We start from the raw sequence: 13,324 nt of genomic DNA on the forward strand, positions 1-13,324 counted from the left end.
GTTCCCTGTGTGATAACTGTACTGTCCCTGCTTATATTGTTACCTACCTGGCTGCTGCAATGACCAGTGGTGCCGCTGATGGCTGCCTAGGCGCTGTACAGCTCGGCGGGTATGTGTTCTCTGTGTGATAACTGTACTGTCTCTGCTTATATTGTTACCTACCTGGCTGCTGCAATGACCAGTGGTGCCGCTGATGGCTGCCTAGGCGCTGTGCAGCTCGGGGGTATGTGTTCCCTGTGTGATAACTGTACTGTCCCTGCTTATAGTGTTACTTACCTGGCTGCTGCAATGACCAGTGGTGCCGCTGATGGCTGCCTAGGCGCTGTGCAGCTCGGCAGGTATGTGTTCCCTGTGTGATAACTGTACTGTCCCTGCTTATATTGTTACCTACCTGGCTGCTGCAATGACCAGTGGTGCTGCTGATGGCTGCCTAGACGCTGTGCAGCTCGGCAGGTATGTGTTCCCTGTGTGATAACGGTACTGTCTCTGCTTATATTGTCACCTACCTGGCTGCTGCAATGACCAGTGGTGCCGCTGATGGCTGCCTAGGCGCTGTGCAGCTCGGCAGGTATGTGTTCCCTGTGTGATAACTGTACTGTACCTGCTTATAGTGTCACCTACCTGGCTGCTGCAATGACCAGTGGTGCCGCTGATGGCTGCCTAGGCGCTGTGCAGCTCGGCAGGTATGTGTTCCCTGTGTGATAACTGTACTGTCCCTGCTTATATTGTTACCTTCCTGGCTGCTGCAATGACCAGTGGTGCCGCTGATGGCTGCCTAGGCGCTGAGCAGCTCGGCAGGTATGTGTTCCCTGTGTGATAACTGTACTGTCCCTGCTTATATTGTTACCTACCTGGCTGCTGCAATGACCAGTGGTGCCGCTGATTGCTACCTAGGCGCTGTGCAGCTCGGCAGGTATGTGTTCCCTGTGTGATAACTGTACTGTCCCTGCTTATATTGCTACCTACGTGGCTGCTGCAATGACCAGTGGTGCCGCTGATGGCTGCCTAGGCGCTGAGCAGCTCGGCAGGTATGTGTTCCCTGTGTGATAACTGTACTGTCCCTGCTTATATTGTTACCTACCTGGCTGCTGCAATGACCAGTGGTGCCGCTGATTGCTACCTAGGTGCTGTGCAGCTCGGCGGGTATGTGTTCCCTGTGTGATAACTGTACTGTCCCTGCTTATATTGTTACCTACCTGGCTGCTGCAATGACCAGTGGTGCCGCTGATTGCTACCTAGGTGCTGTGCAGCTCGGCGGGTATGTGTTCCCTGTGTGATAACTGTACTGTCCCTGCTTATATTGTTACCTACCTGGCTGCTGCAATGACCAGTGGTGCCGCTGATTGCTACCTAGGTGCTGTGCAGCTCGGCGGGTATGTGTTCCCTGTGTGATAACTGTACTGTCCCTGCTTATACTGTTACCTACCTGGCTGCTGCAGTGACCAGTGGTGCTGCTGATGGCTGCCTAGGTGCTGTGCAGCTCGGCAGGTATGTGTTCGCTGTGTGATAACTGTACTGTCCCTGCTTATATTGCTACCTACGTGGCTGCTGCAATGACCAGTGGTGCCGCTGATTGCTACCTAGGTGCTGTGCAGCTCGGCAGGTATGTGTTCCCTGTGTGATAACTGTACTGTCCCTGCTTATATTGTTACCTACCTGGCTGCTGCAATGACCAGTGGTGCCGCTGATGGCTGCCTAGGCGCTGTGCAGCTCGGCAGGTATGTGTTCCCTGTGTGATAACGGTACTGTCTCTGCTTATATTGTCACCTACCTGGCTGCTGCTATGACCAGTGGCGTTGCTGATAGCTGCCTAGGCGCTGTGGTGATCGGCGGGTATGTGTCCCTTGCATATAATGTCTTAATGTAATGTATGCAATGTCCCCCCCCCCCCCTCATCCCTGCTTAATGCTGCTCCTAGTGTGCGCAAGCATACATGGGCAATAAAGTTGATTCTATTCTATATGTACACAGGACAATTAGCGCACACGCAGTGATAGTGCCCTTGATATGTACACAGGAAAATATGAGGGAGTGTCCCAGAAAACGAAATTGCGCTCTGTGGTGGAGCTGCCCGGTGAATGAAGATTGACTGGAAGGTTTTTGCTATAAGCAAAATGGATACTAGGCGCTTGTTTATAAGGGCTGCGATGGACAAAAGAAAGGATGGATAAAACAGAAGAAGAATTTTATAAAAATACAAATGATTGAAATAGAGGGTAACAGAATGAAATGAAAATAAAAAAGTATTAATATATAAAAATAAATAAATAATAACAAAACAAAAAATATATGGGGCAAATTTACGAAGGCAAATACGCCAAATTTGAATTTGTATAGTAAAATACGATTTTTTTAGGCGTATTCGTATTTTTGGCATTTACTATGCCAAAAATACACAGATTCTGTATTTATGGCACATTCGTATTTGTATTTACAAATACGAATATATACGCCATCGGAAAATACAAATAGAAATCACCATTCAAAAGAATGGTGATTCCTAACTTACTAAGCGGCTGTATTGAAAATACAGACGCTAATTAGCGTAAAACGGCCGTAATTGCCAGCCAACTACACTTCCTTTTCCTGGCGTAGTTGGCTTTAGCCTGCACGGATCAGTCAGACACACACACACACACAGGATTAGCACACACACAGTGATAGTGCCCCTGATATGTACACAGCACGATTAGCGCACACACACACACAGTTACTGTGATAGTGTCCTGATATGTACATAGCACGATTAGCACACACACACACACACGATTAGCACACACAGTGATAGTGCCCCTGATATGTACACAGCATGATTAGCACACACACACACACACACACAGTTACTGTGATAGTGTCCTTATATGTACATAGCACGATTAGCACACACACACACACACACACACACGATTAGCACACACAGTGATAGTGCCCCTGATATGTACACAGCACGATTAGCACACACACACACACACACGGTTACTGTGATAGTGTCCTGATATGTACACAGCACGATTAGCGCACACACACACACACACGGTTACTGTGATAGTGTCCTGATATGTACATAGCACGATTAGCACACACACACACACACGATTAGCACACACAGTGATAGTGCCCCTGATATGTACACAGCACGATTAGCACACACACACACACACACACACACACACAGTTACTGTGATAGTGTCCTTATATGTACATAGCACGATTAGCACACACACACACGATTAGCACACACAGTGATAGTGCCCCTGATATGTACACAGCACGATTAGCACACACACACACACACACACACACACACACACAGTTACTGTGATAGTGTCCTTATATGTACACAGCACGATTAGCGCACACACACACACACACACACACACACGGTTACTGTGATAGTGTCCTGATATGTACACAGCACGATTAGCGCACACACACACACGGTTACTGTGATAGTGTCCTGATATGTACACAGCACGATTAGCGCACACACACACACGGTTACTGTGATAGTGTCCTGATATGTACACAGCACGATTAGCGCACACACACACACACGGTTACTGTGATAGTGTCCTGATATGTACACAGCACGATTAGCGCACACACACACACACGGTTACTGTGATAGTGCCCCTGATATGTACACAGCACGATTAGCACACACACACACACACACGGTTACTGTGATAGTGTCCTGATATGTACACAGCACGATTAGCGCACACACACACACACACGGTTACTGTGATAGTGTCCTGATATGTACATAGCACGATTAGCACACACACACACACACGATTAGCACACACAGTGATAGTGCCCCTGATATGTACACAGCACGATTAGCACACACACACACACACACACACACACACAGTTACTGTGATAGTGTCCTTATATGTACATAGCACGATTAGCACACACACACACGATTAGCACACACAGTGATAGTGCCCCTGATATGTACACAGCACGATTAGCACACACACACACACACACACACACACAGTTACTGTGATAGTGTCCTTATATGTACACAGCACGATTAGCGCACACACACACACACACACACACACACACGGTTACTGTGATAGTGTCCTGATATGTACACAGCACGATTAGCGCACACACACACACGGTTACTGTGATAGTGTCCTGATATGTACACAGCACGATTAGCGCACACACACACACGGTTACTGTGATAGTGTCCTGATATGTACACAGCACGATTAGCGCACACACACGGTTACTGTGATAGTGTCCTGATATGTACACAGCACGATTAGCGCACACACACACACACACACACACACACACACGGTTACTGTGATAGTGTCCTGATATGTACACAGCACGATTAGCGCACACACACACACGGTTACTGTGATAGTGTCCTGATATGTACACAGCACGATTAGCGCACACACACACGGTTACTGTGATAGTGTCCTGATATGTACACAGCATGATTAGCGCACACACACACACGGTTACTGTGATAGTGTCCTGATATGTACACAGCACGATTAGCACACACACACACGGTGATAGTGTCCGGATTTGTACACAGCACGATTAGCGCACACACACACACGGTTACTGTGATAGTGTCCTGATATGTACACAGCACGATTAGCACACACACACACACGGTGATAGTGTCCTGATATGTACACAGCACGATTAGCACACACACACACACGGTGATAGTGTCCGGATTTGTACACAGCACGATTAGCGCACACACACACACGGTTACTGTGATAGTGTCCTGATATGTACACAGCACGATTAGCACACACACAGTTACTGTGATAGTGTCCTGATATGTACACAGCACGATTAGCACACACATGGTGATAGTGTCCGGATTTGTACACAGCACGATTAGCACGCACACACACACACACACATACACACACAGTTACTGTGATAGTGTCCTGATATGTACATAGCATGATTAGCACACACACGGTTACTGTGATAGTGTCCTGATATGTACACAGCACGATTAGCACACACACACACGGTTACTGTGATAGTGTCCTGATATGTACATAGCATAATTAGCACACACACATGATTAGCACACACACACACACACACGGTTACTGTGATAGTGTCCTGATTTGTACACAGCACGATTAGCACACACACTACACTTGTTACTTGCTCCCCCGAGTGAACCAATGACAGCACGTGAGAATGCGGCACAGCAATAAATCTCCTGCAGTCTGTGTGATAAGCCCGGGGGCCTGTGTGAGCACTGCTCCAAATTCCTCATCTCCTCTGCCCACAGCAATGAGATGGAAACAGCTGGCACTGCGCCGCGCGGATATTTACATCCACAGCGCAGCCAACTGGGATTACGTCCATAAATCGGCCCAGAATGAATGTATCGGGTGGGGGAAAGGGACACAAACGGTTCCATTTCTTGCACAATGTGTGAGAGTGTCCACACAGTGTAATGATGGGCTCTCCATACCTGTACTCCGGCCATATACACCTGCGCCATAGGCCGGCCATATGCACCTGTACTCTGGCCATATGCACCTGTACTCCGGCCATATACACCTGTACCCCCCTGCTTACCGCCATAGGCCGGCCATATGCACCTGTACCCCCCTGCTTACCGCCATAGGCCGGCCATATGCACCTGTACCCCCCTGCTTACCGCCATAGGCCGGCCATATGCACCTGTACCCCCCTGCTTACCGCCATAGGCCGGCCATATACACCTGTACCCCCCTGCTTACCGCCATAGGCCGGCCATATGCACCTGTACCCCCCTGCTTACCGCCATAGGCCGGCCATATGCACCTGTACCCCCCTGCTTACCGCCATAGGCCGGCCATATGCACCTGTACCCCCCTGCTTACCGCCATAGGCCGGCCATATGCACCTGTACCCCCCTGCTTACCGCCATAGGCCGGCCATATGCACCTGTACCCCCCTGCTTACCGCCATAGGCCGGCCATATGCACCTGTACCCCCCTGCTTACCGCCATAGGCCGGCCATATGCACCTGTACCCCCCTGCTTACCGCCATAGGCCGGCCATATGCACCTGTACCCCCCTGCTTACCGCCATAGGCCGGCCATATGCACCTGTACCCCCCTGCTTACCGCCATAGGCCGGTCATATACACCTGTACTCTGGCCATATGCACCTGTACTCCGGCCATATACACCTGTACCCCCCTGCTTACCACCATAGGGCGGCCATATGCACCTGTACCCCCCTGCTTACCACCATAGGCCGGCCATATGCACCTGTACCCCCCTGCTTACCGCCATAGGCCGGCCATATGCACCTGTACCCCCCTGCTTACCGCCATAGGCCGGCCATATGCACCTGTACCCCCCTGCTTACCGCCATAGGCCGGCCATATGCACCTGTACCCCCCTGCTTACCGCCATAGGCCGGCCATATGCACCTGTACCCCCCTGCTTACCGCCATAGGCCGGTCATATACACCTGTACTCTGGCCATATGCACCTGTACTCCTGCCATATACACCTGTACCCCCCTGCTTACCGCCATAGGCCGGCCATATGCACCTGTACCCCCCTGCTTACCGCCATAGGCCGGCCATATGCACCTGTACCCCCCTGCTTACCGCCATAGGCCGGTCATATACACATGTACTCTGGCCATATGCACCTGTACTCCGGCCATATACACCTGTACCCCCCTGCTTACCGCCATAGGCCGGCCATATGCACCTGTACCCCCCTGCTTACCGCCATAGGCCGGTCATATACACCTGTACCCCCCTGCTTACCGCCATAGGCCGGCCATATGCACTTGTACCCCCCTGCTTACCGCCATAGGCCGGTCATATACACCTGTACTCTGGCCATATACACCTTTACTCCCCGCTTACTGCCACAGGCTGCTCATATACACCCGTACTCCCTGCTTACCGCCATAGGCCGGCCATATGCACCTGTACTCCGGCCATATACACCCGTACTCCCTGCGTACCGTCATAGGCCGGTCATATACACCCGTACTCCCTGCTTACCGCCATAGGCCGCTCATATACACCGGTACTCCCTGCTTACCGTCATAGGCCGCTCATATACACCCGTACTCCCCGCTTACCGTCATAGGCCGCTCATATACACCCATACTCCCCACTTACCTCCACAGGCCGCTCATATACACCCGTACTCCCCACTTACCTCCACAGGCCTCTCATATACACCCGTACTCCCCGCTTACCGCCACAGGCCTCTCATATACACCCGTACTCCCCGTTTACCGCCACAGGCCGCTCATATACACCCGTACTCCCTGCTTACCTCCACAGGCCGCTCATATACACCCGTACCCCCTGCTTACCGCCACAGGCCGCTCATATACACCTGTACTCCCCGCTTACCGCCACAGGCCGCTCATATACACCTGTACTCCCCGCTTACCGCCACAGGCCGCTCATATACACCGGTACTCCCCGCTTACCGACACAGGCCGCTCATATACACCCGTACTCCCCGCTTACCGCCACAGGGCGCTCATATACACCTGTACTCCCCGCTTACCGCCACAGGGCGCTCATATACACCCGTACTCCCTGCTTACCGCCACAGGCCGCTCATATACAACTGTACTCCGGTCATATACACCCGTACTCTCCGCCACAGGCCGGTCATATACACCCGTACTCCCTGCTTACCGCCACAGGCCGCTCATATACACCCGTACTCCCCGCTTACCGTCATAGGGCGCTCATATACACCTGTACTCCCCGCTTACCGCCACAGGCCGCTCATATACAACTGTACTCCGGTCATATACACCCGTACTCCCCGCCACAGGCCGGTCATATACACCCGTACTCCCTGCTTACCGCCACAGGCCGCTCATATACAACTGTACTCCGGTCATATACACCCGTACTCCCCGCCACAGGCCGGTCATATACACCCGTACTCCCTGCTTACCGCCACAGGCCGCTCATATACACCCGTACTCCCCGCTTACCGCCACAGGCCTCTCATATACACCCGTACTCCCTGCGTACCTGGGGAGTACTTCATGTGCCTGATGCAGAACACAGGCATTACTCCCACTGTGTGGCAATGCAGAAAATACTGGGGGGGTTAATCAAACCTTGGAGAGAGATAAAGAGGCTGAATTAACAATGAGGGATAGTCTTGTTATCACTCGCTATAAATACTGTATGGCAGGGGTCCCCAATCTTTTTCGAAGCACGGCACCCTAGAGTATCAGAATTTTTCCATGGCACCCCTGGGCCCTCCAATAAATAAAATGAATTAGATTGTGTTTGTGTGTGTTTCTTAGGGTCAGTTATGTGGTAAAGGGCAGGATTTGCTTCTGATTGGACACATTTTATGATTGGCAGCCACCAGCACTGGTTTTGTCCATAAATAATTGATCATACGTTATTTGTATCCTATGGCACCCCTGCAAGTGTACTGAGGCACCCCAGGGAGCCGCGGCACACAGTTTGGGAACCACTGCTGTATGGTGTTACAGCCAATCAGATGAAATATGACAGAAGCTGATTGGCCGGAGCACAATTTCTGTAACTCATTGTTAGATATACCACAAAGCCCCAACCAATCAGCTCTCGGCTGTGTTTGAAAAAGGACAGGAGCCGATTGGTTGGTGGTACTATATCTCTCTCTCCCAGATCTGACACATCTGCATCACATAATATTCGGTGCCTTGGCACTATAACCACGGGAAGCATGTGCCCTCCAGTGACTGGGGTACCCATAACCGCAGAGGCGTAAGACGGAGAGCCACCCTGACGCGATGGCCTGGCTTGTGCAGAGATAGGATCTCCCTGTGTATGTACAGGCCACAGACAATGCAGCCACGAGAGATGTCACCATGTTAGAGGAAGCTGGGACGGTACATGCTATAATGCAGTTTCCTTTATGAGAACTAATTCACATTATCCAAAGAAAACACAAAACTATGGCCCTTATTCAGATCTGATCAAAGTACAAATGTGTTCTCAAAATGGTCAAAACCATGTGCACTGCAGGTGGGGCAGATGTAACATGTGCAGAGAGTTAGAGTTGGGTGGTGTGTTGAAACTGAAATCTAAACTGCAGTGTAAAAATAATGCAGCCGATATTTACCCTGCTCAGAAACAAAATAATTCACCCAAATCTAACTCTCTCTGCACATGTTACATCTGCCCCACCTGCAGTGCACATGGTTTTGCCCATTTTGAGAACACATTTGTACTGCGATCAGATCTGAATAAGGGCCATAGTCCGAGAGAAAAGTGGACTGCATAAATACCAGCACACGGAGACCGCTGCGCAATGTGCGAAGTGCGGGCTCATCAGCAGGTGGGAGCACTTCAGGGGATACATGTGTGGCCCTATAATCCTCACAAGGGCCACACATTGGACTTAACCACAGAAACAGAGTGATCAGATATCTGCAGCATTTACACGTTGTAACCAACATATCAGATGAGGAGCTAGGGGCCGTATGTGACAGCGGGAAGGGCCACCTGTGGCCTATTGGTCCCTTATTATCTCCATGTACTACATGCCTCACTGAGGACTGCTCAGTCCCTGCGCTTATATCAGAGACGCCATTCTCTGGACCTGGTATAATTAGCTCACATTAAGGACTATACAGACTGACCCCAACAAAGTACCAGCCGGTGACTACTATCAGCATCTTCATTGGTGGGATAGCGGGAAGCATTTATATATGCATCATACGGCGCTGCAGTGCCTCCGAGCAGCCTCTAGGGGGAGCTAGGCACTAATTGCAGGGTATTATAGTATTCAGATACCACAAGATTCACCCTCTCAAGTCAGCAAAGCATGAGACAACGCGTGCCTCATTCCTCAGTAGGGTCAATCATTCCTAACCGCTGATGCGATGCACCCTAACACCCTGCATCTTCCAAACCCCTGGGGTGGCGCTCTCTGCTGTGGTGCTTCTAGCACAGTCTGGTCTGTATATTAGTGCTGAACGACAGACCACACTGTACTAGAAGCACCACAGCAGAGAGCGACACCCCAGGCAGGGAGGAGGAACTGCGCAAGATTTGGGAAGATGCTGGGTGCTGGAATGATCGCTAGTTATTGGTGCTTAGGACCAGGCACACTTAGAGGTGTTCCGGGTGTTTAGGAAATACACCATAGGTGCGAGAGCCAGCTCGTTACCTCACAGTCATCCACCGCAAGGGAGAGAATTCCGACCTAATCTCTAGGTATCAACATGCCACTTATCCCGCAGCCGGCTTCCCCGGTAATCCACAGGCGTGTGCGTGCGCTCATCATCTAACCAAGAACAAATTGTTACCTGCGCTGGCCTGTAATTTACCTGTTCATCTAAGAGGCCGGGAGATGTGGCCCAATTATAATAATATCCCTGTCCGTTACCATGCACCGGAGAAGACACCAGTAAGTAGGACGCAGCCGCCCGGACCGGAGAAGTCACCAGTAAGTAGGACGCAGCCGCTTGGACCGGAGAAGTCACCAGTAAGTAGGACGCAGCCGCTTGGACCGGAGAAGTCACCAGTAAGTAGGACGCGGCCGCCTGGACCGGAGAAGACACCAGTAAGTAGGACGCGGCCGCTTGGACCGGAGAAGACACCAGTAAGTAGGACGCGGCCGCTTGGACCGGAGAAGACACCAGTAAGTAGGACGCGGCCGCTTGGACCGAGGAAGACACCAGTAAGTAGGACGCGGCCGCTTGGACCGGAGAAGTCACCAGTAAGTAGGACGCGGCCGCTTGGACCGGAGAAGTCACCAGTAAGTAGGACGCGGACGCTTGGACCGGAGAAGTCACCAGTAAGTAGGACGCAGCCGCTTGGACCGGAGAAGTCACCAGTAAGTAGGACGCGGCCGCCTGGACCGGAGAAGACACCAGTAAGTAGGACGCGGCCGCTTGGACCGGAGAAGACACCAGTGAGTAGGACACGGCCGCTTGGACCGGAGAAGACACCAGTAAGTAGGACGCGGCCGCTTGGACCGGAGAAGACACCAGTAAGTAGGACGCGGACGCTTGGACCGGAGAAGTCACCAGTAAGTAGGACGCAGCAGCCGGGACCGGAGAAGTCACCAGTAAGTAGGACGCAGCCGCTTGGACCGGAGAAGACACCAGTAAGTAGGACGCAGCCGCTTGGACCGGAGAAGACACCAGTAAGTAGGACGCAGCCGCTTGGACCGGAGAAGACACCAGTAAGTAGGACGCAGCCGCTTGGACCGTAGAAGTCACCAGTAAGTAGGACGCAGCCGCTTGGACCGGAGAAGTCACCGGTAAGTAGGACGCAGCAGCCGGGACCGGACAAGTCACCGGTAAGTAGGACGCAGCAGCCGGGACCGGACAAGTCACCGACGAGTAGGACGCAGCAGCCGGGACCGGACAAGTCACCGACGAGTAGGACGCAGCAGCCGGGACCGGACAAGTCACCGACGAGTAGGACGCAGCAGCCGGGACCGGACAAGTCACCGGCGAGTAGGACGCAGCAGCCGGGACCGGAGAAGTAACCGGTAAGTAGGACGCATCAGGGGGACCGGAGAAGTCACCGGCGAGTAGGACGCACCAGCCTGACTGGAGAAGTCACCGGTAAGTAGAACGCACCGGCTGGACGGGAGAAGTCACCGGTGAGTAGAACGAACCAGCTGGACTGGAGAAGACACCAGTAAGTAGGACACGGCCGCTTGGAGCGGAGAAGACACCAGTAAGTAGGACGCGGCCGCTTGGACCGGAGAAGACACCAGTAAGTAGGACGCGGCCGCTTGGACCGGAGAAGTCACCAGTAAGTAGGACGCAGCAGCCGGGACCGGAGAAGTCACCAGTAAGTAGGACGCAGCCGCTTGGACCGGAGAAGACACCAGTAAGTAGGACGCAGCCGCTTGGACCGGAGAAGACACCAGTAAGTAGGACGCAGCCGCTTGGACCGGAGAAGACACCAGTAAGTAGGACGCAGCCGCTTGGACCGTAGAAGTCACCAGTAAGTAGGGCGCAGCCGCTTGGACCGGAGAAGTCACCAGTAAGTAGGACGCAGCCGCTTGGACTGGAGAAGTCACCGGTAAGTAGGGCGCAGCCGCTTGGACTGGAGAAGTCACCGGTAAGTAGAACGCACCGGCTGGACGGGAGAAGTCACCGGTGAGTAGAACGTACCGGCTGGACTGGAGAAGTCACCGGTAAGTAGAACGCACCGGCTGGACTGGAGAAGTCACCGGTAAGTAGAACGCATCGGCTGGACGGGAGAAGTCACCGGTGAGTAGAACGTACCAGCTGGACTGGAGAAACCACCGGTGAGTAGGACGCAGCCATGTGGAAACAGGCTCTACATGGCAGGATTGGCGCAGCCAGTGTGTCCGGGACGAGGCACAGTGTAGGGCTGGCGTACCTTTATATGGTATTAGCAGGCTGCGGGGAGAAGAGGAATGTGCAGTGTTTAGTCTGCGTCATGACAGGGACGTGTGAATGTATACAGAGCTGGAAACCTAACTCAATGCTTGGGACACAGCACAAACAAGCAGTAAAACAGTGGTGGATTCCTGAGCACACATCTGCAGCTGTGCAGGGTCCCAGCCAGAGACAGACAGAACAGAGAGCTCAGTATGTGCCCCACATTCCAGGGACTGCTGCATACTTATACACGGACCACAAGCATCATCAGTGACCAGAGACCTGGCCTAGGCACATTACCTGTCAGAGGGGGGCTCTCGCCGGGCATCTTCTGGGATGCAGAGGAATGTTCCTGGAGAAGCTCAGAGAGGCTGCTGGGAGTGCGGCTGGGCTCCGGTCTGCAGGGCCCTCCGGCTTTCTGAGAAGACCCAATGATGCGATCCTTCATCTCCAGGGACAACAAGCGCCCTTTGTACATCCATTTTTGCATTTTCCTAGTCCTGCAGGCTCCTGTGAGGTTCCCTGACCCCCGGCATTCATAACTGCATCCTGCCTGCCACAGGCCACTGCAGCTAGGGGCCACAGGATGCCCCTCACCCTGTAGGTAGTAGGGGGTCTCCAGCACTCTCGAGGCGGATAGTGGGGGGGCTCCAGCACTCTCCCAGCGGATAGTGGGGGGGCTCCAGCACTCTCCCTGCGGATGGTATGGGGGCTCCAGCACTCTCCCTGCGGATGGTATGGGGGCTCCAGCACTCTCCCTGCGGATGGTATGGGGGCTCCAGCACTCTCCCTGCGGATGGTATGGGGGCTCCAGCACTCTCCCTGCGGATGGTATGGGGGCTCCAGCACTCTCTGGGCAGATAGTATCCCAATTGATAGTAGTGTCTCCACGAACTGTACTTTCCCAGTGTATAGCGGTCTCTCAGCCCCTGATGTGTGTATAGCAGTCTGT

General features: G+C 52.7%; 1 protein-coding gene across 1 annotated transcript in view; it reads right to left on the reverse strand.

Annotated features, from left to right (window-relative positions):
* SYDE2 (synapse defective Rho GTPase homolog 2) overlaps positions 1-13,045 on the reverse strand; it is a 66,163-nt gene extending 53,118 nt beyond the window's left edge. Inside the window, 2 exon segments of the mRNA XM_083157891.1 lie at positions 12,673-12,867; positions 12,870-13,045. Coding sequence (XP_083014017.1) covers positions 12,673-12,867; positions 12,870-12,912 — 238 coding nt within the window. The 5' untranslated portion in view covers positions 12,913-13,045.
* Positions 13,046-13,324: the final 279 nt, after the last annotated feature.

Source organism: Crinia signifera, chromosome 8 (genome assembly GCF_055691185.1).
Source record: "Crinia signifera chromosome 8, ASM5569118v1, whole genome shotgun sequence".
Classification (NCBI taxonomy): domain Eukaryota; kingdom Metazoa; phylum Chordata; class Amphibia; order Anura; family Myobatrachidae; genus Crinia; species Crinia signifera.